The sequence below is a fragment of the Symsagittifera roscoffensis genome, chromosome 1 (genome assembly GCF_963678635.1).
Source record: "Symsagittifera roscoffensis chromosome 1, txSymRosc1.1, whole genome shotgun sequence".
Taxonomy (NCBI): Eukaryota; Metazoa; Xenacoelomorpha; order Acoela; family Convolutidae; genus Symsagittifera; species Symsagittifera roscoffensis.
Window position 1 is genome coordinate 40935960 of NC_087062.1, and position 25097 is coordinate 40961056.

Consider the following 25097-nt stretch of genomic DNA (forward strand, 5'->3'; position numbering starts at 1 on the left):
TATATATATATATATATATATATATATATATATATCAAGTTCAGTTGTCTTCAAAAGTTGTTTTAATTATTCAAATTTACATATTTTCAAATGGTCATCCTGTACTGGTCACTTTTAAAGTTAATGTCTTTCTAGATAAAAATAAGCCGTTTATTTATCAAAAACTTAAAACGCAATCTAAGGTACGTTCTATAACATGTAGTTTTTCGGACATATAACTTTTAAATTGTTGGTCGATGTAGCATGCATTAATCATTGGCATATCAAAAAGATTGCTCATAACTTAGTTAGCATTTCGCGCTGTAATGGTGTATTTGGTATGGATGGATAGGAATGCGAGTGAAAAAGCAGGAAGGAAGTTCGGAGGGCCTCCCGAAGTACTGGTCCATTTTCGAGCCGGTCGCAATTAGATGATAAACCACGAAGTGAAAAAACTTCCCGCCGCGTGAACTTTGGGAGGAGGAGGAGGTAATTCACAGTGCCGGAAACGCCCCGCCGCCTTTTCGAAGCACTAATGCACTCTCGCTAATTTTAAATCTAAACACTCAGCCCTCTACCTTCATTTTCTGGCTCACTCAGTTTATTCACATTTGAGTAGCTAGTTATTTATAATCCCACTTCAACTTACCATCCCTCTTCGAAGAAATTTTGAATTCTCGATACTACCTTCTCTGTACTCTTGCGAGAGCAGCTGCCTTTTAATTTCTTTGCATATTGGATCATCTAATAGATCCGAACTTTCTTGATGTTTGTTGATATATTAAAGCTCCCTAAAGGCGAGAAAATATTTTTTCCTGGAATTACAAACACGAGCTTTGATGTGATTGGGCTTAACCAAAATTTAAAGCCATACGAATTTCAAAACTATAGAACATTGAGCCAGCAGTCAGACATAAGTTTGTTATCCCGTACCGGAAATGCTGCCAAAAATGGCAGATGCCGCTGACTGTCTCTCTCCGACAGAATCGCTGCACTCAGTGTCCAGTTCTTCCGGCAGAACTGCCGTGGTGAACAGACACTCGGAACCCAACTTCAGAAAATACCCTCCCCTCGCTGCCGGGTTGCCATTTCCATCTCCACCGCATGCCAATAGTAGTGAGTATGCGGATTCTACGTTGGAAACAGTAAAGAGCAGATCGAGTAAGAAGACAACATCTAGTACCACTTCAGGTGAGAATTAGGCGGATAATTTGTTGTCTATTTTAGTTTTTTTAACGTACCTTGTAAACCTGATATGTGAATGATATAAAAAAAAATAGTCGAAATCATTTCCCCATTTACTTTCTGGTCAAGGATCGATTCGTGTAAATATCCGCTTTCTTTAAAAATATATAGTTATAGCGTTCTTGGATTTAGCTGAAAGAGTTGTTTTACTTGTTTTAGTGATAGCCAATGCAACCAACAAAACGTTGGGCAAACTGACCCGGAAGCTCATAGACCAAATTAAGACAGACAAGATAAAAGAGAAGGAAAAAGAGGAGTCCCACAAGATAGAGACGTTCCTGGAACTGTTCAACCCAAATCTATCCACTGTAGGAAAGGCAGAGAAGTTCGATGGGACATTTGAGAAGAAAGAGGACGGCGAGCTGGTGATTGGCATCCGCAATAAGTTTGTGATAACATTTGTGACTTATAACATTTATCGAAAACGATGTTAACATTGAGAGTGATAGGACATAGGAAAAATTAACCATTTATATCTAGTAAAAATAAGCTAATCATCTCGTTTTTTTTTGATCGATTTTACTTTTTTAGACGTTAAGGTTTTCATGACCATTGTTTGGTAGGAAAGAGCGAACTGCTTACGTGTTTGGACCTCATGATGCAGTATACTACGTGTGGCAGACTATCATAGCCACGGCCTGTTTCTACAATTTAGTGATGATTGTAGCAAGAGCGGGTATCCAGGAGGTGCAGAAAAGCTTCAGGCCCCTCTGGTACAGTGTGGACTACATATGCGACTTCATCTACTTTCTGGACATGTTGGTGTCCTGCCGAACTGGTTAGTATTTATCCTTGCGATAAACAAGGGTATCGCAACCGAAATTTCGAATTTTTTCCGATAAATAACCGGATGGCTCAATTTGTCACGATAGTCAAATTATTCCATGGTTTACCATCCATTTCACCATCCAAATGTGTTTACACTAGCGAGCGTACTGAATTAGTATGAACCTTATTTTTTTAAGCCGATCTCGCAAGTAAAAGGAGTCATTTGGTTTTTCTTGTGCTATAATCACGATCTGTAGCATTATGCGTGGCTAGTGTTTGCCCATTGTTAAGCATCCATGGCTGAGAGTTCAAGGCGTAATATTCTTACTGTTTAGATTACAGGTTCAAATCCGTCGAGTGGCAGAGTTTTTAAAAATAATTCCAGGCTTATTTGTACTTTTTCTTATTCCACTTTATATGGCTCTTTTTTGTGTTCTCGCTAGTGTTTGTGCAGCGCAGCTTCGCCTCTGTGTTTAACCGATGTAACTAAAATTTAGCTGGAAACTTGAAGAGTCGGCGAATTGGTTACGTCTCAGCCTCAGTCGAAAGGTCGGATGTTCGAGGCCCACTCCACTCTGATCCGTGCTTGTTTCTTCAGGGAGAGTCAATATTACCCAGCCCAGAAAAATAGCCAAAAAAAAAACTGCTTGCTATCTTAACCAGGGGCACAACAACTCGCATGTTGGTCCTTTACCTCGTGGATAAATCGTCTTAGAATTGCAAAAAATTAAATGTTGGCCCTTTCTCTTGTGAATCAATTGTCTTAAAATTGGGAAAAAAGTTGTTTGTGTGGGCTTTTCTTCGATCCAAAGAACGGGTTGTCCGAAGCTCGTTTGCACCAAAATTTTTTATGCAAATCTAATTATGGCCGTCGGAGAAGTCAAAATTTTGATTTTTTGACCGTTTTTTGAAAAATTTTCTCGCGAACTACCCGGCCAAAGCTAGGTTTTTGGGTTCAATCGAAAGAACAGATTGGGTCAATCTCTTCTCTGTAAGCGGCTACGCCCAATTTTTTTAAAACAAAAAATAATGATTCGCGGAAATGTCTGCTCTCTGATTTGTTTGGCCGTTTTTTGGTCTTTTCTCGATTACTATCCGGCCAAAACTGATATCATAGGTTTAATCGACCCAACGGGTTGTTAGACGCTCAACTTGGTATTTTGCTACGCCCAGTTTCTGCTAGAAAAAAAGTTATGGACTTTCAACAATTGAAAGTTTTGAAAATTGGACCGTTTTTTGGAAGTTTTCCTACTCGACTCTAAAATTACTTGCCAATTCTCAGATAGAGTGTTCAATCGAAAAAACACGGTTTTGGAAATTTTCCCTACTTTACCGGCCATGACATGCTTTTAGCAGAAAAAAAAACTTAATGGTTTTTGAGCTTTGACCATTTTAGAGAATTTTTTGAATTTTTTTAAGAATTACCCCATCAAATCAGATGAAATTTTCAATTGAAAGAAGCGGTTGCGTGAATTTTTTCTCCAGAAGGTGCTGTTCCTTAATTTTTATACTCCCACGCTTTAGTTGAGAAACAACTAAGGTTTTGGGCAGTCTAAATTTTGAAATTACGCATTTCGTCCCGCATCAGTATAAAAAATTCAAAAAATATTAAATACTTGGCTTCAGCTGAGCCCTAGGTGTCTTTCATCGAGACATACGAAAGTTTTGTTTCACCTAGTTTTTTTCAAGATTTTTTAAAAAATTTTTGCGACTCCTGCTTTTTTATGAGTGTGTTGCATCGCAAGTGGTGCGAAGCTCCGCTTCGCCTCTTGAAAAATCGTTTAGGAGGTTTGCTGCATTTTTGGAAAAAGCATATGTTTCAATTTTTTCTAAGATTTCATGAGAAATGGAATTGAAAGTGTTATGTAATTTTTCTTGTCGACAATTTTTAAAGCAAACTTGTTTTTATTTTTCGTTTACCTCGTATAAAAATTGCTGAACAGATCATCTTTTTATTATAAATGAATCAAAAGGTCAATTTGTCTGATAATCAACGTTTCTAAAGAAATACAGTATTCTTCCTGTATCTGAAATAATTCGCCTTGAATGTTAAACTAGCTCTTGAATGTTGCGTTTATGTTTTTTTCTTAAAACTTTTTTAGGCTTTGAGAAATGGTTTTCTGTTGCAAGTACGCAGATCCGCATCGTGTGTTGAAAGCCGCAAGCGACAAAAGCGATTGCTGAGTTTTTTTGAAAATGAATATGATTTTAAGAAATATGCACATAAGAGGGAATTGTTTTGAAAACAAATCAATCGCTAATTTTGATGACGTTTTTACTGCATAGACTTACATTTAAGCTATTAAATAAATGGCACTTGAAAGATTTTTGATGATACGAATAATGAGTCCTTTGATCGTATACGGCACTTCAGTTTTTGTGTTAGTGGTTGCAGCATTTTTTTACAGCTTTCATGCTTAAATTTTAGGCTATTTCCTGGAGGGTTTGACAGTGGCTGAACCGAAGCTACTGCTGCAGAGGTACATCCGCAGCTTCCGTTTCAAGATAGATATGGTATCCATCCTGCCCTATGACGTGTTCTACGCCATTCCTCTCTACTCCTTCGAAATATCCCAGGAGAGGGTCGGAAGGCCATTTGTCGTCAGGGTACGTAACTGATAAAATTTTCTTAAATAATAAGCTTGCTTGAAGATTTGTGAGAAGAATCGTTCAATGGATAAAGTCTAGTTGCCGATTAAAAGCACAGCGTTTGGGTTCAAATTGGGTTTCCAAGCTAATAACTCCGCGTTTTCAACTCCTTTTTTTTAACCCCCTCTCATATAACCCCAGAATTAGATGACCCCGCAACAATTGTTTCCAAATCAATTAACCCTTTTTTGATACCAGTTGTTCGAATCAAAGTGAAACTTACTTGGGAGGAATTCGGAACCATAGCTTCGGTAAAAATCAAAGCTTTAATTGCAAAAACTTTTACGAAGCATAACGAAATAACATACAAGCTGCTAAATACGTTTAGATTTGAACAGAAATGACCTTGCCGATAGTCTAGACTTTGATATGAATTTGAAAACTTATCCAATCGGCATGATTCAAATTATTAACCAGAAATGATTAGATTTCCCCAAAATTGAACTCGATCTTGAAAATAATCTTGCTAATAATGGATTAATTGTCTGAATTTAAATGAATTATGAATGAAAACTGGTTGTGACCAAAAGTTTGATCGATCTAATCTTAAGTTTTTTTCAAATGCAAATCATTTTAAAGTAAAACTAAACTAATTTTTCGAACCATCTAAAGTTGAAATTTTTTTGAACTGTCGGCATACAACGCAATGTCAGATGGATTTGCCAGCCCTTAGTCTCAACCTAGCGTCCCACCAAAGGGTCGATTAGATTTCTAGAGGCAGCATTTTTCAAATGCAAGTCAAGCCAATGCGTTTTTTAAGTCTCCGGGAGGCTGCAAGGAGACGTCTTTTCTCAAAAATTGACGAACAACTTTTTTTGTATATATTTTTAAAATATATACAAAGAACAAATGAAGCAATGTTAAGCTTAAGTTCGCCATAGCGCGAAAGAAATCTAAATCAGTTTTTTCTTCATAAACATGCGTAATTTTCTGCACTGTTTCGTTTAGGACTCGGTACTTTTTCTTTTTTTTTGTGTTTTTGTGCCCTTTCGAGGCGTCAAAGAAACTAAGTTTTTGAAGGAAGGCGTCTTTTTGCAAGTTTGCAATTACTTTCCAAATACTAGAGTGTGAACCACTAAAGTATGACTGTATGCCAGCCCTACACGGCATTTGGTGTTCTCGCCAACCGGATGTTGCCGCATTTTTTTTGGTTCTATAGAGACGGGGGGAATAGGACTTCTCGGTTCGGGACTAGACTTTCTTGTAGTTAGATTCAAAATAAGAGCAGAGCTCGTCAACTTTTGCTGTTTTTTCCGACTTTTTCATGACGATCGCATACTATTTGAATTTCCTCGACTGTTTTACCATGGTATGTTTTTTCCGTTTTATTTGGTAAGAAGGCATATATGCAAGCGGGGGATTTTCCTGAAAGACATGTATGAAATAAAGTTGATTAAACTAATTAGGAGTAACATTGAAAGTTCCGTCAGTCAATCAAAAGTTAGACTTTTTGAGCGCACGAAGTATTTCTGGGTCGCCGAATAAACTAATCCTTTCTAGATCTTTTTGTCCTTGGTGAAATCTTAAAAAGTTCGCAAATAGCTCTGCTATTTCGAAATTTCTTGTTGCTGGGGAGACTGGTAAAACCTGTTCTCGTTGCTTGCGCATGGGTTGTGCAGTTCGAACTAAATTTTCTTCAGTTGGTAGGGTTAATTGAGTGGCAACATTGTCTGTTATGGGCTGAATTGTTGTGGCGACTGCCACGGTCGGGTAATTACTCTCACTCAGATCCTTGATGTTTTACAAAACAGGTTTTCCCGTAGATATGTCGTGATTATGCTCACCCCTCGATTGAATAAAATTATCGCCAGCCCTAGCTGCTGTTGCTGGGCATTTATGAGTCTAGTGTTTTGAGCAGTTTCAGTTGGTACTGGTATTGTTCTTACGCTTAAGATAATACTCGTGGCCTGATATCACTAATATTTGTTTGTCCTTGGTCGATAAAGTAAAATGGAAAGACGCATCAAACTTTATAGCTCATAAAATGGTAAAATAAGTGTAAGGCTGTATGTTTTTATCTATAGTTTCAAATTTCTTGTTGATTTCAATTAGCACCATGCAGGTTATTTCTGTTTGAAATGCGTGAGTGAGGTATTATTTCTAACTAATCGAAATGCAATTATTTTTGAGATTGAGACTGGCTTTTCAGTCCTCAATTAGTACACTTAATTGGAATGCTCCGGTACTTATAAATAGGACTTAATTTGAAACAAATTATCGGTATTAAAATGGGGGGTTATAAAGTAGAGGATGTAAAATTTGGGGGTTATGTGGGGTTAAAGAGTGGGACACCAAGAAATTGAGTTTGCTTAATTTTGAAACCTCAACAGCTTACGGGCGCCTTCCCATTTTGTCTAGTGGTAGACCGCGTGCCTTGGTATCTTAAGGTCTGGGTCGGAATCTGGGGAACTTATTTTTTCCTCGATATGTATGGAACTTTAAAGTTTCAAGGAAAAATTGAATCGTCGGTTTTTTTTTAAATTTCTTCTTTAATTTTAGGCTTGATTTCCAAAGCATGGATATTTCTGATTCAAGTAGTTCTTAATAATTAACAGTCGTTTTGCAATTTATATATTCGCCAAGTATGATTTTGTATAATTTCTTTTTTTAATTTTTTTTATGTTTAAATGGTTTCGGCTTACAGCGGCTTTTTATACTGCGTCTTTAGAATTACAAATGTAGATGTTTTGCTTTTGTGTGTTTCAGGAGGGGTGGGGAGGTAAAAACTTGAAGTTACAAATCTTAATTGTACAATTTTTTGTCATCTTTCTTATTTTCGGGTCAATGGGGTTCGGCTTTAAGTGCTGTCGGGTTAAATGGTAAGATTCCGATTGCTTATTAGCGATAAGATTCTGAATGCTTATTAACGCTGGTTATTGTGCTTCTCGACATGTTTTCCTCAAATTTAACATTATTGGAGAGAAAATATTAGTATAGAAAAAATACGAGAGAAAATAATAATAGAGAGAAAGTTTTTGTAGTTTTTTTTTTATGTCACAGTTTCTATTCGCTATTTTGCTATGCCATGTTTGGATTGTATCGGAAGTATTGAACGCTACGATTTGACTCTACATTTAGAAATTTGAAGTCAAAAATTCGTTTTTGGTTTTGAAAGTTCTGACTGTACATTTAACATTTTAAGATAACGCAGTGAGTTTTGAACTTGCATTGCAGACAAAAGGTCGAAATTTGAAATACAATAAAACTGAACCATTGGAAATTATTTTGGTCTAGGGATACGATATGCCCATTTGGCGTAACAACCGGCTCCTTAGATGCTACAAATTGATTGAGTTCTTCGAAGCTACGGAGAAGCGAGTGAATGCTCCTAATGCATTCCGAATGTTGAATCTCCTTTTCTACATCACAGTCATCATCCACTGGAATGCATGCTACTACTACGGAATCTCCGACATGTGTGTGCTCGGAAGCACCCGGTGGGTCTACGGAGGATTCGACACATACTCAGTTCTGAGAGACATGATCAATTCAGGGAACACTTTTATCAGAGACTACAATGAAAGTTTACCAAGGGCGGAAGCGTCTGGATTTCGTTTCACACCTTGTTCATTGGACGTGCCTGAACAAAACGTAACTTGTGTGTACCCTCCGTATTACCTGCTGAACATGACAGATGTTCATGAGGTGTATGACAAAGTGGGCATCACATTGGAGTGTAAACCGAGTGGAATTACGTATCAGTTCAGGTTCAAGGAGCATCCGGATATTATATGGGAGACGTATGAGTATGCGAACAGGTGTTCTCTGTATTATAAGTACGTGTACTGCATGTTCTGGTCTGCACTGACCTTGACAACTATAGGAGAGACTCCTTTGCCCTATACGGATCTGGAGTACTTCTTCATGATTGTGGTAAGTTCTTTGGGAGTTCATAGATTCATTAATCTTGCACCAAAACTTAGTCACTAATGAACCAGGTGCGGATCTAGGATTTTCCTGAGGGGGGCGGATTTTCAAAAAAGTTTCGAAAATTTTGTCGACTTTTTTTTTAAGGTCGACTAAATTGATTTTCCGAGCTCTCCCAAAGCACTACAGAGACCCTGTTTTGGCCAAAATTTCTGCGCCGCAGGCAAAATTTTGAAAAAAAACAGGCCGAAAAAGGCGTTTTTAGGCACTTTTTGGAAAATTTTGACCAACGTTGACATTGTTCGGTGTATTTTAATGTAGTCTCGCCAGGCAACGAGACTTCTGAACTTTGTTTCAGGACTTTCTGATAGGAGTGGTCATATTCGCCACAATCGTGGGTAACGTTGGGAGCATGATAGCAGATTTGAATGCGAAGTCAATTGCATTCCAGCGCAAGACGGACATGGTGAAGGTATTCATGACATGCCAAGGAGTGTCATCTGAACTGCAGGGCAAAGTGATCAAATGGTTCGACTATTTGAAGCGAAATGATAGGTCTCTGGATGAAGATAATGTGCTGATTTGTTTAGCGCCTCGTTTGAGAGCGGAAATAGCGGTGCATATTCATTTAGGTAGGTCTTGAGTTCTGGGAAAAGGAGAAAGTTTTTGTTTACTCATGGTGTATATTTTTCTCCCCTAGAAAGGCTAGTAGATTAAAAACTATGATTTGGAAATTTATTTGTTCTGTAATATTTGGATGTTGATGTGACTTTTTTGTTACTGTCCAAAAAATAAACTTCCTTTTCAGCTACCTTGAAGAAGGTTTCGCTGTTCTCTGAATTCGAGGTGGGTCTGATGATCGAAATATTACTGCGGCTGAAGCCAGAAGTCTACAGTCCGGGAGACTTCATTTGCAAGAAGGGAGACATAGGAAGAAAGATGTACATTGTCAAACAGGGCACACTCAATGTCGTGGCGGACGATTTTGTCACTGTTTTAGGTTAGGCACAATTCAAGTGAAACTGTCATGTGTCTGTTTTAAATGGTAATGTCCAAAGTTCTTCAGATAAATTGTGGAAAAATTGATTGAAATTATCATAAAATTATCAATCCTACGGATTTCCAGGACTCGAAGTGGTGCAACATTCGTTCCAAAATAGTCTTCGAATGTTCGCCAAAAACACAAGTCGAAATTTTGAGCATTCAGTATTTATTGGGTTGTTCAGTATTCATGAGAAAAAATTGAAGATTTTCCAATTTTCATGCAGAATATTTTGTGTGCTCACTTGATCTTCAGTAAGTATTGATTTCTTGGTAACCACGTTTCCGGCAGTGCATAAAACACGCTCATACGAGGTATTCGAGAAACAACTCAATAACAAGCTGGTCAAATAATACCGAATATTCGCGAGAGCCTTCGAAGTTTTCCTCGGAAGTTTTCCTCGAACGAACGTTCGAACATTCGGTTGCACCACTAGTACTTATACATAATCGAATGGAAGATTTTTTATGATAAATGAACTTGAAGCAGGTTGTGGGCTTGGCGAAATTGAATACAAAACCTTGGATGACGTTTTTGATATATCTTTTAGGAACGCTGGCTAACGGGCATTACTTTGGAGAAATCAGTGTATTGGACATTCCTGGAAATAGAAATGGCAACAAACGCACAGCTAATGTTCAAAGTGTGGCTTTCACAGAATTATTCTCGCTCTCCAAAGATGACATCATGGAAGCTCTGCACGACTACCCGCAAGCTAAAGCTGCCATTTATGAAAAGGGAAAATCCCTGCTGGCCAATGACGATTTGTACAACCCAGAACTGGACAATGAGAAGCTAGACCTGGAAGGGGAGGCGGATGAAAGGCTAAAAGGCGTGGAACAGAACTACGCATTGTTAGCCAGTCGTTATGCCAAACTGTATGATGAAGTTAAAGACATGCATCAGATTCTAATTGACAAGATCAGTATGTTGCCACATGCCGAAGCTAGTGGTGCGGATATTTAGTCATTAAATTGATTAAAAGAGTTACTTTTGTTTTCTTTCTGCAGACAATTTCTGTCCGTCTGCTTAACGTTGTATTGCTGAGTTTCATGCGATCCATTATTTAACCAATAATCATTGAGTGTTTCTTGAGTCTTTCTTGAGTAAAATAACAAGACTAATCGTATTTATTTATTTGGCCGATATACTAATTCAATTCAAACATGTCTTGGAATTCAGTGTCGACAGAAGATAGGTTTGTCAGAGTTTTTGGGTCGAAAACAATTGATTTAGTTTACATTTAGTTTAGTAGCACAGATCCTGTCTGGTATTCGACATGTTTTTCAGATCGGTATACAAAATGCCTAATTTTCTGAAGCCTTTCAAGAACAAGGGCAATGCAAACAGCTCAAACGATGGACAAATTCCCACTAACAGGCCGTTCTATTTGTCTCCAGAACATCTATCCTCTCATGTTAGTGCTCTTGAGTCATCAAACTGCACTCGAGTGCAAAATAACGCCACTGCCCCTGTGACAAACGAATTACCACTGCTAGATCAATACAGCGATCCTAAAGACTTGATTGATACTTTCAAGAATACTTTTCAAGTTGAACCATACGGAAACGAAGAGGATCAAAACTACATGGTACCTTTCTCAGAGTCACAAGAGCAACAGCAGCAACAGAGCACGACTACTGTTTTGCACGATAAGAGAAAAGACTCGCTCTCAGAAAGACTTGAAAGTGGCTTTAACGGGGAGGTCTACGAGAATATACCAACTGAGAGTCCAGAACATCGGCAGATCGAAGACATTGAGGTCAGTCCCTCGCACGTAGAAGACTCGTACTACGAAACCACGTGGGGAAATTACAACAATAATAACAACAATCCGGCGAATGGTTCTGCGGTTCCTGGGAGAAGTCAGCCTCCAGATTGTTACCAGAACTACAACGCCCAATTCTTAGGCCAACAGAGCAATGATAATTGTATGTACGAGAATGCAAAAGTATTGACCGGAAATGCAGTATCAGGAAATGACAAGCGTTATGCTAACGACAATGTTTTTATAACCGATGACCCGGGGTCGACCCAAATTCCAGTCAATGATAGCCGCCCAGACGCGGAGTATGATGTTCCGTGGACCTCAGCTCATGCAGCGGCGCAAGCTGCTGCTAACGCAGCCTCCAATCAACCGCCAATGACTAGCGAACAGGACACGGGGAGACGCCCGGTATTGAAATCTTCTAACTCAACCGATGAGTTCAATCCACAACCTCCAGCTAGGAGACGACATAAAAGTGGTGATTTAGGGAATAAGAACCTGTTCGCTAAAATTACGCCGTCTACTACTGCAGGATATCAAAATAAACAGCCAGCTAATCAGCATCAGCAAGACATTCACCAGACTAAGACCATGGATTTCAGACCTGAAGACGATTATGACCAGCCTTGGGAACTGACTTCAGGTAAGAGGAATAGTCAAGCTCTGCGAGGGAATGAGTCAGGTTTAGTTTCATCTCAAGGCGACATGGGCAAAGCGCAGTTTCAAGACCCCACAAATGACTTGAGGCCAGAGGATGATTACGACCAACCTTGGAACTTGACATCCAAGCAGCCTTCGAAAGGTTTCGGTGATGCTAGCACTTCGGTGGAGCTATCTTTCAATGCGAATCATCAGAAGCAACAGAGCAGCGTGAATAGTGTTAATACGGTGTCTACAAACTCGGTCAATGAGGAGAGGGGATTCGGAAGCCAGCTCTCGGCATCACATGCTATGCACAAAAGTCACCATAGATCGTCGCAAAAAGTTAAGAAACAGGTTTCGAGTCCGCAAGGTGCAACTGAGCTGGTAGATGCAAATTTGAGCTTGGAAGAGCAAGTGTGGTACCATGGACAAATATCGCGAGTCGCAGCCGAAGCTAGACTTAGACCGGCACCAGAGTGTTCGTACCTCGTACGCCGCTCGGAAAGCACTCGACACGACTACTCATTGTCCATCAAAAGTGCCTCAAATATCATGCACATGAAGATTCAGTACCAAGAGACAAGCAGAAAATATATTTTGGGCCAGTTCAGCAAGCCCTACAACAGCATCCCAGCGATGATCGCGTATTACTCCAAGCATACGTTGAACATCAAAGGGGCGGAAAACGTGGTGTTGCTTCGACCGGTTCCAGATACTGCAGACAACATGCTCTAGACGACGCACTTTGTGAGCGGAAGAAGATTTCTATCTTTCGGATTTCATAGAAACATAAGCATGATAATTTAAGATAAGTGAGATATTGCATATTTGTAAGAAAAATTTTGATATGGTTCGTAAATCTATTTTGAAACGTCAGATGATTTGTTAGCATAGCCTAAGAGAATGAAAAAGTTTAATTTATTGTTTACAGCTAAAATTTTCTTCCATTTTGGGAATTGCACACCATTTTAAAGCACTTAAACTATCCGTTTCTTTCGACTACTATGAATGCCTGAGTTTTTAGCTATAGGAGCAGTCTATACAAATGTGACTAAATACGAGACCAGCTTGATTGAACGTCCTTCAAATGAAGTGCAACTGCAAAGTCTATAATCTGTCAACTTCTATTTTGTTGGTATGCGTATCAACATTGTTTTTTGGCATAACTTGCATTCAGAAACAAAGCTCGAGTTGTTTGCACATAAAACAAAAAGTCATCTGGTACAATTCCCATAGAGAAAAAATTTACGGAAGAGCAACAAAAACTGGGGGTCATGAATATTGAAGTGACTATTACAATGCGAAATTTAAATGCCGCACTTAATATGTTGAAATTTGTTCATATTTTCGGCACTGTTGAACAAAGTTTTCATTTTCGGCACTCTTGAACTAAAAAATTTTTCGGCACTGTTGTACTGTCCCGATAAGCAAGGGTATTGCAATCGGATACTAGACTTTTTTTGCCCTAAATAACTTTAGGCACATAAAAGTCAAATAGTAAAAATTGCACGGTTGAACGTGGTAACCGCATTAGCTCCATGCAGTTACGACGTGGTGTTTAGTTGTGTTACGTTAAGAATTGCATATGAGTTTCGTAGGCTTTCAATGTTTTTGGTACATTTTCGGGACTGAGATCGGTCGGCTTCAATTCTGTCGTCTTATTTTCCTACTGTTTTTTTCGAATAACTTTCTTCGGTATTATATGGGAGAAATTGAATTCTTTCAATCAAATTTTGAAAATTTTAATCAACCTCTTGAACTGAGAAAAAACGAAAACAATTCCAAAAAAATCAGAAAAAAATGAAAACTTTCTTAAAACCGAAATTTTTTTCCTTTTAAAAGTCAAAGAGGTTGAAAAAAATTTTCGGTTTTTTGAATGTTTTCATTTTTTTTTTTGATTTTTTTTGGAATTGTTTTCGTTTTTTCTCAGTTCAAGTAACAAAATTGGCTCAAACACTTGCGGTTTTGGTTGTACGTTCGGCTGAACATATAGCATTCCTTTAGGTACAGATAAAGTAGCTCATTAGTTTTTGCACATTTTTCGCAGTTTTTTTGAGTTTTTCGATAGTTGATTTTTGAAGTTTTCTTTTTAGTTTCTAGCCCAGTTTTTTTTTTCATTTTGCCGTTTCGTTTGAAGAAAAAAGATTAACCGAGCCTGAAGATTTTTTTAACTTTTTTAAAATCACTGAACCATTGGTTAATAGTATATCAAGTTCCGAGGAATACCGAGATCTGTCGGCTTCAATTCCGTCGGCTTATTTTCTAAATAGTTTTATTCGATTAGTTTTTGCTGTTTTTATAACGAATGAAACGAAAGATTTTGCAAGACTGATTCACCCTCTCAAAAATGTTTTTTAAAAATCAATTTTCGGCTTGTTAGTTAATTTATTGATACTGGTCAAAACATTCAATATTTTGATTGCGTGATTGTATTTTTACTCTTGCGAAGCGATTGTATTAATTTGAACCTTCTTTTTTTCCAAAGTAAGTCGCAAGTATTGGTGCCACTTTTGGTGCAGCTTTTTCAAAGCATGTGCTTTGTTATTCGAATAGCACATTTGATGCCTTTTTATTTCATCAAATGAACCGACAAAAGTGATTTGTTTCAAACAACTTAACAATAATCACGCTTGCGATAAGCAAGCCTTATCAAATTGGAATTTCGACTTTTTTTCTAGTTAACAACTAGTTTAACAAAATCAGTTGAATGGTTTCTGCAGTAACCAAACGTGCTCAATTTCTGGTAAGTTCAAGTTTTACTACTGGCTGATTACTAGTTTCTACTGGGTAGTTTCAGGGGAAAAAATTTTACATAGTATTTTTTTCGGCTCAACTGGTGTCTGCTCAAAGATTGTCTGCCTTGTTTACGCTTCGTAAATTCGACTAAAAACTTATCTTCAATTTATGAGATCTGGGGTTCAATCTAAAGAGCATGTTTTAGTTGCTCCTTTACTTATGCGACTACGCCCGAATTTTTAATTTAAAAAAAAACAAATTGTGACCCTCGGAACAGTCAAAATTTCAATTTTGTGACAAGTTTTTTAAAATTTTTCTCGAAAACTACCCGGCTAAACCTAGATTTTTAGGTTCAATCCAAATAGCAGATTGGGTGAATCTCTTCTACATAAGCGGCTGCGCCCAATTTTTTTTAAAACAAAAAGTTAGTTCTCGGAAATTTCAGCTCTCTGGTTTGTTGACTGTTTTTTGGGCTTTTTCTCGATAACTATCCTCCCAAAACTAATATCATAAATTAAATGGATGCAACAGGTTGTTGAAAGCTTAATTTTTTTTGATACACTTTCTGCCAAACAAGTGAAAATTTCGAAAATTGGACCGTTTTTTGAAGTTCTTTTTAAGGCTCGAAAATTACTTGACAAGTCTCAGATTAAGTGTTCAATCGAGAAATCCGGTTTTGGGAATCTTCCCTACTTTACCAGTCACGACCTGCGTTTTGCAGAAAAAAAGTTACTGATTTTTGAATTTTGACTATTTTATAGAAACTTGTATAGAGAAACAACAAAGATCGTGGGCACTTCAATTTTTGAAATTACGCATTTCGTTCCCCATCAAAATTATAAAGTCAAATAATTACCTCCAGCCTTAGCTGAGCCCTAGGTGTCCTTCATATAGAGATACGAAAATTTGGTTCACTAACTCAATATATCGCAATTTTTTGGAATGCATAATTTATACATAATGTGGCTTTATGCTTTGCAGTTTGTGACACGCAAAGTTAGTCGAATGCCTTCAGTTTGTTATATCCCAAATTTTTGCTTGCAAATTTGAGTCTATTTGTATTTGGTGCCACTCAAACAACAACGAAAGTACTAAAGCATGCGAGCGCTGGTCAGTTGTTGGTTGCAATCTCGCTTTGAGCTACTGATTGTTTGTCATTTTTTCCAGATTGTTTGTCATTTTTTGGGAGCGTGTCATGGCTCTGCTTCGCCTCTGTGTATAATATTGAAGCATTTTATGACGAGAATCTGGCTTGAAATTTTTGAGGGGCAGTGAACGTAGTGAATGATTTTATCTAGGTCTTGGTATTTTTTTCAGGAAAAAAGTTTTGAAATTTTATCAAGCTCAATTTTTCAATTTTGATTTTTCGCGGTTTAACTTTTCATTTCACTTCAATTTCAGCTCATTTCCATTGCTAAAAGAAAGACAAAAGCCACTATCGAAGAGCAAAGTTGTAACGGTAACAAAAAATTTCTAGTGATCGACTTTTAGTAACGAAAGTGGATTTTAATGTTAAGATGTACCAGCGGACTTGAAAATTTACTCATGGGTCTAATTTTCTAAAATCACATCCAAAAAGTAACAATCAGAATTTTTCTTGAAGGTGAAAGAGCTTTAAGGGCATATACTTTTTCTACAAAAGTTGAAGTCTCTTTTAAAAAACAAGTTTTTATTCTGTTTCCTTGCATTCATTAATTACTCTTTTCCAAGTCAGTTGGCTATATTCTTATGTCAATGAACGAATTGAAGACACTTTTTTCGTTCGTGTTATTTGTTTTGGACAATGCAAAATTTTGTGATTTAGTTTTAACCTCGTTTGCTTAATGAATGACGTAATACGTTCTCCATTAACAAAAAAGGCATTTGGCCGGAAAAGCAACTTTTGGTTCCGAGTTTTTCCGCTTGCGATTATTAAGCGTTATCAAATCGGAAAATAGTTTTTTTTTCGGGTTAACAACATGCTTAACAGAATCTTTCGGTTCATAGTGAATTCAAATTACCAAGAGTCTATGGCAGACTTAGGCTGGAGGTCTCTGACACACTTAGTCTGGAGGTAAATACGCTTAGGGCGGCAAAGGTGTTGGGTTCGAATCTGACCTGGACTTTTTTTCAAACGAGAATTATTCCGTTTCAAAAAGATTGTCGGCTTATTTGTCTGCTTACGTTTTGTCGGCTTTGTTACCACGTCTTATAATTTTTTGTGATGTATGCATTTTTAGTGTAGTTGCTTTTCATGTTTTCATTTACTCCTCCAAGATGTAATTCTACTAACTTTGACTTCGTATATTTTCAATTTTTATACCCCCCTTGTAAATTTTTTTTCGCTTAATTTTTTTGGCCTTATTCTTTTCGTTTTATATTTTATCGGCTTACTGACCTAATTTGGTGTCGTTCGAGGGAGCCATATTTTGTATGCTTCCCTCCGGATTGCACAAAACGTTCAAAATCTCAGAGTAAAGTTTATTAGTTCAATTTTTTTCATGGCAACAATTTTTTCCCTCGAATGTTTTTAAATTTTCATCAAACGCCATCAAATGTGTTTCGGGACGTGTTTTTTGCCAATAGAACATCATTCTAGACAATTTTATTATTTTTTTATTTGTGGTTTTTTATTTAGTTGCTTCCTTTCCTGTCTGATAGCTTGCAATGCTACTTTATGGTATCGCAAGTGATGCGAAGCTCTGCTTCGTCTCTGTGTTGAATTTCCATACGGAATGGAACATAATCTATTATCCGGTTTTTTATACTTTTGTGCACAGGACTCACTGGACTCGATTCCTGGAAACCTCTATTAGGAACAAAATTATCCAACAGACATATTTTTGTTTATGTTAGCATTTTAAATAACTCACCTATTAGAAATTTGCCTTTTCTTTTGGTAGTGATTTTCTGTCGCCTTTGTTAGCGCTCATTAAATGACTTTTTAATGGATGTTTATGAACATGAGGTTTTTGTAGCTGTAGTTTATTCATTTTTTTTTTAAGTTTTTTTTTCGGGTAATTTTTTTAGCTGAATGTTTTGACTGTGTTTCTGATTAAAAAAAGTTTTGTACTAGTTTTTTTCGGCGTGAAGGGCCTCTGCTGCAGTACTTCCTGCTTTGCTACCGCATGGTAAGTTTTCTTCAGATGATAATTTCATTTTGTTTTTTCTTAGCATGTTTTTGCTTCAAAACTAGCTTTATTCATTTCGATAGACTAGTTTTTTTTTCAACATTTTCGAAAGTGGGAGGCTGTCAGGGTTGCCCAAGGGGCTGAAAATTGGGCCTCTAAATATGAATAACGAAACTTTTTTTTTAAGGTACGAATGTCTTGTGATTTTTTTCGGACATTTTCGTAATACTTAGGGTTAAAATTTCCGCAAAAATTGAAGTTTTCAACCCTGCGTTGGGTGATCTCAGGGTTCTATCGTGGGTTGCAAATTTTGTCCCAAGATATGACTGCTCAAATCATTTTAATTCGCGAGATCTGATGTTTTTTTAATGATTTTTTCAAAAATTTTCTCAGGACTTATTTATAAAAAGTTGACAAAAATTGAAGTTTTCAACTCCATGATCTGAGATGCTGCCAGTGTTTTTTCAGGCGTTGGAGGTTGTGCCTCCAAATTTGATTGCTCAAGTCCTTTCATTATCCGATATTTGACGTTTTGATGAAAAAAATATTTTTTAAGAAATTTTATTAGAAATTAACAAAAGTTGAAATTCTCAACCCGGTATTTGGGTGCTTTCAGGGTACTCTCAGTGGCTCCAAATCTTACCTTAAACTAGACTGCTCAAATGGTTTTAGTTTCCGAGATAAACGTTTTTAAAGATTTTTTTTTCCAAAATTGTTGAAGTAACTTGGATTAAAAGTTGAACTCTATTGTGTGAGGTGCTCTCAGGTGCTGTAAGTTTTTTATATTCCAAAATGTGACATTTCCATGATTTTTTCAGAAATTTTCAAAAATTTTAGATTCAGAAAATTCGGAAAAATTTTAAATTCCCAACCCTGTAGTCAGGTGCTGTCGAGGTACTCTCAGTGGTTGCAATTTTTGCCTCCAAAGACGACTGCTCAAATGGCGATTGCAAAAAAAACCTTGAATTTTGAATTAGGGAGGAAACATTTCAAATTGCCAACCCTACAGTGGGGTGTTCTCGGGGTACTCTCAGAGTTTGCAGATCTTGCCTACAAGTTTGATTGCTCAACTCATATCAGTTTCTGAGATATGCCGTTTTTTTGCTTTTTCAGATTTTCAAGTTCGAAATACTATGGCGAGGCGCTCTGAAGGTACTCCGGATGTTCGTCTGGGCTCTAATTATGACTGCTCAACGCCTTTTGCTTTCTTAGATATGATGTTTTCATTTTGTGTTAGTTTTCAAATATTTTTTTTTCACGTGTTAATTTTCAAATAAATATTTTTCAAGTTTTGAAATTGTCGACTCTTTGTTGGGGTGTTGTCATGCTCCAATCAGCGGATGCATATGTAGACTCTCATCCTAATATTATCGCTCAATTTTTTTTCATTGAACCTGCAATCAATTTAAGAAAAAAATAGTCTGATGTTTTATAATTAATTACGCTGGGTTTTGAATCCCAATTATGAATTTTAATCCCAATTATAATGATTTTGTTTCAATTTTTTTGAAACATGGAAAGTGCAGTTGTATTCTGTCGGCCATTTTAGAGTTCGTTTACGAAAATCTGAAACCCAGTATCTTAGTAAGTTTGACCATTTTAGTTTGACCAGTCAGTTTTTTTAATGTTCAAGTTCTGAAATCAAAAGCGTTGTTGGATTCCCTTGCGTTTCTTACGGTTGCATTCATATCGCTATTTTTTTCCATATAGTTTTTGTATAAGCAGCTTTCATATCTATTCTGTTTGATACACTGGAGGTCGTTAAACGCTAGTATGTTAATCGCTAGTATCTTTGATCACCTTGTCTTATTGACATTTTTTAACTTGTCTGTTGGGTATGGTTATAGCATAGCATAGCAGCTTGTTTTTTAACTGCCGGTTTATTGGTTTCTTGTGTTTGGACGCTTTAAAACTCCTATACTGAAGGTCCGCGGTTCGAATTCACGAACTGCTCTATTAAAAAAAACTTTTAAAGCATAATACGCTTGCGATTAGCAAGCGTTATCAAATCGGAGTTTGGACTTTTTTTCGTCTTAACATTTAGTTTAACAAATTCAGTTGAATCACTTCTGATGGTGTCTTTGGGATTATGGAATATGCAAAAACACCTTAGGAAATATATAGCTGACATGCACTATTTCGTGAAAATTTAAATTTAACTAATGGATCGGTTTTAGTTCCTACATGGTAGTTTCAGGGGGACTTGAAACTTCAAAAGTTTTTTCAAAAGAGTTTTTTTTTAGCTAAATTGGTGTCTGCTAAAAAATGGTCGAAGTTGCTAATTTTAATTTCACATGTCTTGCTTGCCATGTTTTCCCAAAAGTCCTGTTTGATAAAAACAGTTGATATGAAAATGTATGGGGTTAGATTTTTGATTTTATTCTTTTGAGGCGCTTTCGAATTTTTTTGCAAAAGTTTATATTTTTTTCTCAAAAACCTTTCTACAAATTTTCAAAAAGGGTTATCAATGGAAAAACTGCTTACACCTTTGTGTGCCTGCATAATCCCCTGGTCTCGTTTTCCTTTACCCTGTGGGGGAGACTGTTTGACTGATGTTTTTGATTTTTGTTTTCGTTTTCTGACTATTCTACTAAGTTTTTCGTTTCAATGAATAAAGCGAATAAACGCTCCTTCCATAAGCGGCTACGCTCAAACTTTTTTTACAATCAAAATAATGTCCTTCAGAATAGTAAAACTTTAAGTTTTTGACCGTTTTTCGAATCTTCTTGACCTTTCTCAAAAAGTAAGCTCCCAAACCTGAGGTTGTGTATTCATTAGAGAACACGGCTAGTGAAAAGTTCCCCTGCAATAGCGGCCACTCACAATTTTTTTTTGCTCAAAATTTATCGTCCTTGGAAAAGTCAATTGTTTTTTGATTTTATGAGCTTTTTTCTTCTAGCATATCTGAGACTAGGAGTTCATTCAAAAAAAGGTTCGTGGAAAGCTTTTTCGCATACAAGATTACGCCCAATTTTGTGACACAAAAATAAATGGCCCTCGGAAAAGAGTCTAAGTTTTGATTTTTTGAACGTGTTTTGAAACATTTTGAAATTGTTACTGAACTACCCTGCCAAATCTGGGTCTATGGATTCAATCGAAATTACAGGTTGGGTGAATTTCTTTTGCCCAAGTGGTTACGCTCAAATTTTTTTTAAAAATTTTCGGAAATGTCAATTTTCGGAAACGTCAACCATCTAATTTGTTGACAGTTTTTGCGGTTTTTCTCGATAACTATCCTGTCAAATATGATGTCATAGGTCAAATTAAAACAACAGGTTGTTGGAAGTTTATTTTGTAGTTTGCTATGCCCAGTTTTTTCTAGAAAAAATGCCTTCAAGTAAGTGAAAATTTTGAAATTTTGACCTTTTTTTGATCTTTTTCACTCAAAAAATAGCCGTACCAATTATCAGGTGAAGTTTTGAAACGAGAAACCCGATTTTTGCAATCTTCTCTACTTTCCCGGCTGGTTTTAGCAGAAAAAAGTTATGGATTTCGGAAAGCCTTCGAGTAAGTGAGAGCTTTAAAATTTGACGCGTTTTTAGAAACTTTTTAATTTTTCTTAAAAACTACCCTATCAAATTGAGACGAAAATTATAATCGAAACAAGCGGTTCCGACAATTTTTCCTACCGAAGCGGCGACACTTTTTTGTAAGAGATCTTATGAATTTTGGGAAAATTCCAAAATCTCAAAAATTTCAATCTCACTTACTTTAGTTGAGAAACATTAAGGTTTTGGGCGAATTCCATGTTTTGAAATTACGCATTTGGTCCCGCATCAGTATAAGAAATTCAAAAGTTTTCGATTGCGTATCTCCAGCTTTAGCTGGGCCCTAGATGTCCTTCTCGAAACGTACGAAAATTTTGGCTCACCTAGTTTTTTGTGTTGTATCGCCTCTTGTGTTTACTCATGTTTTTCTTGCACTAAAAGCTGCTTCAGCCGTTCGGGTTTGCTAATTGCCGCTTTGCTTCTTTGTTTATCTTTAAAAAAACTCAAAAAAAAATATAAAAACTCGTATTCAGAAATTTTTCAAATCACTATATCTCGCAATTTTTTGAAAATGCATAATTGTAGATGATTTGGCTTTATGCTTTCACATTTGTTACATGCAAAGTTAATGTGGATGCCTGCTTGTTATATTCTAATTTATTATATGCAAAGTTGTGTCGTTTTATATTTGGGGCCATTTTTGCTGAATGGCTTTGGCAATTTGTTAGCATTTGTAGCTGTTTTATTTGAGGCTAGTGTTTGCAAATTATCAGGGCACGTAGTAGTGCAGATACGAGGACAGGGTACTATAAATCTTCTGGTCCTAGGATTGATTCCGCCAAAGCCAAAGTTTTATTTTTCAAGGCTTATTTTTATCTCTTTTCTGATTTCACTTTGTGGAGGTACTTGTCAGTAATTTTTTTGCTAGAGTTTGCGACGCGCAGCTTTGCCTCCGTGGTAATATTTCGCCGTTATCCTATCCAAATTTAATCAAATTTGATTTGAAATTCTGAAAATTGTTGTTTTCCTCATTTTCCTTCTCTAAAGATTTGTGATTCACAAATGATTCAAAGCTCAGCATTGCCTGTGCTTGAATTCAAATTTTGAAATGATTTGAAAGTAATAAGACAAAAAAGAAACCTAGGGATTGAGAACTTAGAAAGGGTTTCAAGTTTCGTTTGTGACTTGTGATGTTTTGCCGCGTGGGTTTCGTCAAAGGTTGGTTAAATTACGAAAATGGGTTCTGTTTGAGCAACCATTTGAAAACGAGCTTGAACTAGACCAAGGTTGAGTAATTCAAAATTGATTACAAACAAATTTTTATTTGAAGTAGTACAAAATAGATTGAATTTCTATCCTTTTCATCGTCTAGTGGATATATGGTCTGAAAATTGTCTTAGCTAAAAAGCTTTCCTTCTACAATTGATAAGCTTTGTAATCCCTAGAGAACAGTTGGTGACGTAGCGCTAATTGTGCTGTTTGCGACTTGGTGAAAAACAGAGGCATCAAAAGTTGAAAACTGCAGTCGTAGCTAAATCGCTGCTTTTTATTTGTTTTTCAAAGTGTGTACAAAGTAGCAATAAGCAGTAGCCGCCACCACAGGAACAGGAAAAGAAAAATATAATTGCAGTGTTTTGTTTGCTATACAATTATACTAATGGAATGATTCCTCTCGTGCCCAAGCGTTACCCGTTAGTCTGCCATCTGAAAACAAGACAATGCCAGAATTGCTTCGATGGATGTTAAAACCAACGACCGCAAACACACAAAAAAAACAGGTTATCAGACAGTTCGGTCATTACGATTTTTCATAATTTTTTTTACTATAAAACAAAAAGGAAATAATGTGCCAAAAGACAAATATTAAATCCTTATAGTGCCATTTAATTTTTCTACGTCATGCCATTCGAAAGAAGACGCTGGTCTTTTGGACGCCATTTGCATTAGTGGGACAGGGCAGTATTGGAGCGGTCATGTTAATGATTTTCACGCTTCATTTTTTCTCTGTTCAAGAAGTACTCTAATCATTAACGAATTCGATCTGTCTTAAGTGCTTCAATTATTCTCGTTTAATGTGGATGTTAAGTTTCTTACCTTAGATGGATATTAATCTATATAGAAGTCTTACATGGTATGAGCGGGTATGATTAACACATCTCTCTATTTACTTCAAATGCCGCCAACTGTATCATTTTGTTTCCTGTGTCACTTGTTGTACTGTTAGTCTTCTTGTTCACACCCGTCATTTTCACCCTAACCAACAACTCATTTCCCCAACTTTTCTTACCCAGTGTTTGTGCACTAGTTTTCAACTATCAGGTAACTTGATTATCTTTGCTGTCGTCATAGCTTGGCTCAAATCCACATTTGTACAATACAACTCAAAATTTTTGCTCTCTTCCAGTAGCTTGGCTAAAATGTTATTTTTTATACAGCTTCTTTCGATTTGATTCTAAAGTTGTTGCTTAGAAATTTTGGAGGCATCGATTCATGCGGTTTTTAAAATTGAAATTATCTCATTTCATCAGCAAAAGTATTGGAACCTGGTACTTTCGTTAAATATAGTGTTAACAGAATGGTCAAGAACAGTGTTTGAAAGCAATGCTAGTTTTAAAACTTGCTGTTTTTGGAAGCAGTCTTGTATTTGATTTTGTCTTGTTTGCAGAGAGGTCTTGTGAATGATTTGTCTGATGTAGGTAGAGTTTTTGAAAATTTAATCGACTGTTTTCTCAGTTCGACCAAATTGATTTTCCTAGCGCTTTTCGAACACTATAAAAACCCTGTTTTGACAAAAACATTGCGCCGCAGTCAAATTTTTGAAAAAACAGGCGCTTTCAGGCACTCTTTTGAAAATTTTGACCAATACATTGCGTTTTTTTTGGCGCGCGCTGGTCTTCGAAATTAGTATATATTGGCGCCTTAATAAAATTTTAGGGTTGGTCAAGCGAAAATGGATGTCATAAAATCATACCAAAGAGGAGTTTGTGTGCGCTTTAAAGAATTTATATATGGTTGTCGATATATTTAAGAGCGGCGATTTCTTCAGCACTTAAGACTATTCCATTTTAAACGTGCCCATCAATTCTGTGCAAGACTCAAATTCAATACTTTCTTTTACTTAAAAAGCCGAAACTGTCACCCTGAGACTAGCAGTTTTTACCCTGACACGTGTAGTCTTGATTAATTGAATCGAATTTTAAAGAAAGTCAGGGAATATTTGTGCTCGTTGTATTCACATAAACTATATTGCATTTTTAACGGAACTCTGTGTACAATCTGAAAGATATTGATGCCCTGTTTGCAATGTTTTGCGTGTTTAACAATGGCCAATATGGGGTAATGTAAATGGGTAGTCGTATCAGCGCCAAATTAATCCGGCTCAGAAATCATGTCAAACTGAATAAGGGCAGCAACTTGATCCAAATAAAGCGCTACTACATGAGATTATAACTACTATTTAACTTGACTTCGCGGGCGGTGAGAACGTTTACAAAAAAATGAATTTTCTAAAAAATCAATCATTTATGAACCAAAAGCTAGACAAATACTTCACCGATGAGTTTAGTTCTCGGTTGTTTTTATCTGAGCGTTTTAATTTCTATGTTACATCTAAAGTTAATTTTCAAACCGGGGCTTTTCATTATGCAACGCAAGAAAAATTGTCTGAACAATAGTTTGTTTGGGAATTTATAACCCATCTGTCTTGAAGCCGTTTCAACCTTGATTCGGATACGGTGCCGTGAAATGGGACAGGCTCAATTTCAGGCTCATCATGTTCTGCGCTGCTCGGATCACTTAGTGTT

General features: G+C 36.7%; 3 protein-coding genes across 3 annotated transcripts in view; 2 read left to right on the forward strand and 1 right to left on the reverse strand.

Annotated features, from left to right (window-relative positions):
• Nucleotides 1-25097, reverse strand: part of LOC134844386 (cytoplasmic dynein 2 heavy chain 1-like) — a 495494-nt gene that overhangs the window by 457282 nt on the left and 13115 nt on the right. The window lies entirely within an intron of this gene.
• Nucleotides 25-10714, forward strand: LOC134844378 (cyclic nucleotide-gated channel rod photoreceptor subunit alpha-like). Its single transcript, XM_063861036.1, has 8 exons — nucleotides 25-1170; nucleotides 1384-1609; nucleotides 1788-2002; nucleotides 4421-4599; nucleotides 7876-8514; nucleotides 8867-9140; nucleotides 9317-9508; nucleotides 10101-10714. The coding sequence occupies exons 1-8, from the start codon at nucleotides 918-920 to the stop codon at nucleotides 10514-10516; spliced, it is 2394 nt and encodes a 797-aa protein (XP_063717106.1). The 5' UTR covers nucleotides 25-917; the 3' UTR covers nucleotides 10517-10714.
• LOC134856735 (uncharacterized) lies at nucleotides 10845-12819 on the forward strand. Its single transcript, XM_063873007.1, has one exon. It carries the CDS (start codon nucleotides 10854-10856, stop codon nucleotides 12693-12695), a length of 1842 nt encoding a protein of 613 aa, XP_063729077.1. The 5' UTR covers nucleotides 10845-10853; the 3' UTR covers nucleotides 12696-12819.

Bases quoted from the DNA above. Each gene is read 5' to 3' on its own strand.
- LOC134844378 (XM_063861036.1), top strand. From the start codon at position 918: ATGCTGCCAAAAATGGCAGATGCCGCTGACTGTCTCTCTCCGACAGAA. The intron at 8,515-8,866 runs GTAAGTTCTTTG...ACTTTGTTTCAG, and splicing joins AGTACTTCTTCATGATTGTG to GACTTTCTGATAGGAGTGGT. The intron at 9,141-9,316 runs GTAGGTCTTGAG...CTTCCTTTTCAG, and splicing joins AGCGGTGCATATTCATTTAG to CTACCTTGAAGAAGGTTTCG.
- LOC134856735 (XM_063873007.1), top strand. From the start codon at position 10,854: ATGCCTAATTTTCTGAAGCCTTTCAAGAACAAGGGCAATGCAAACAGC.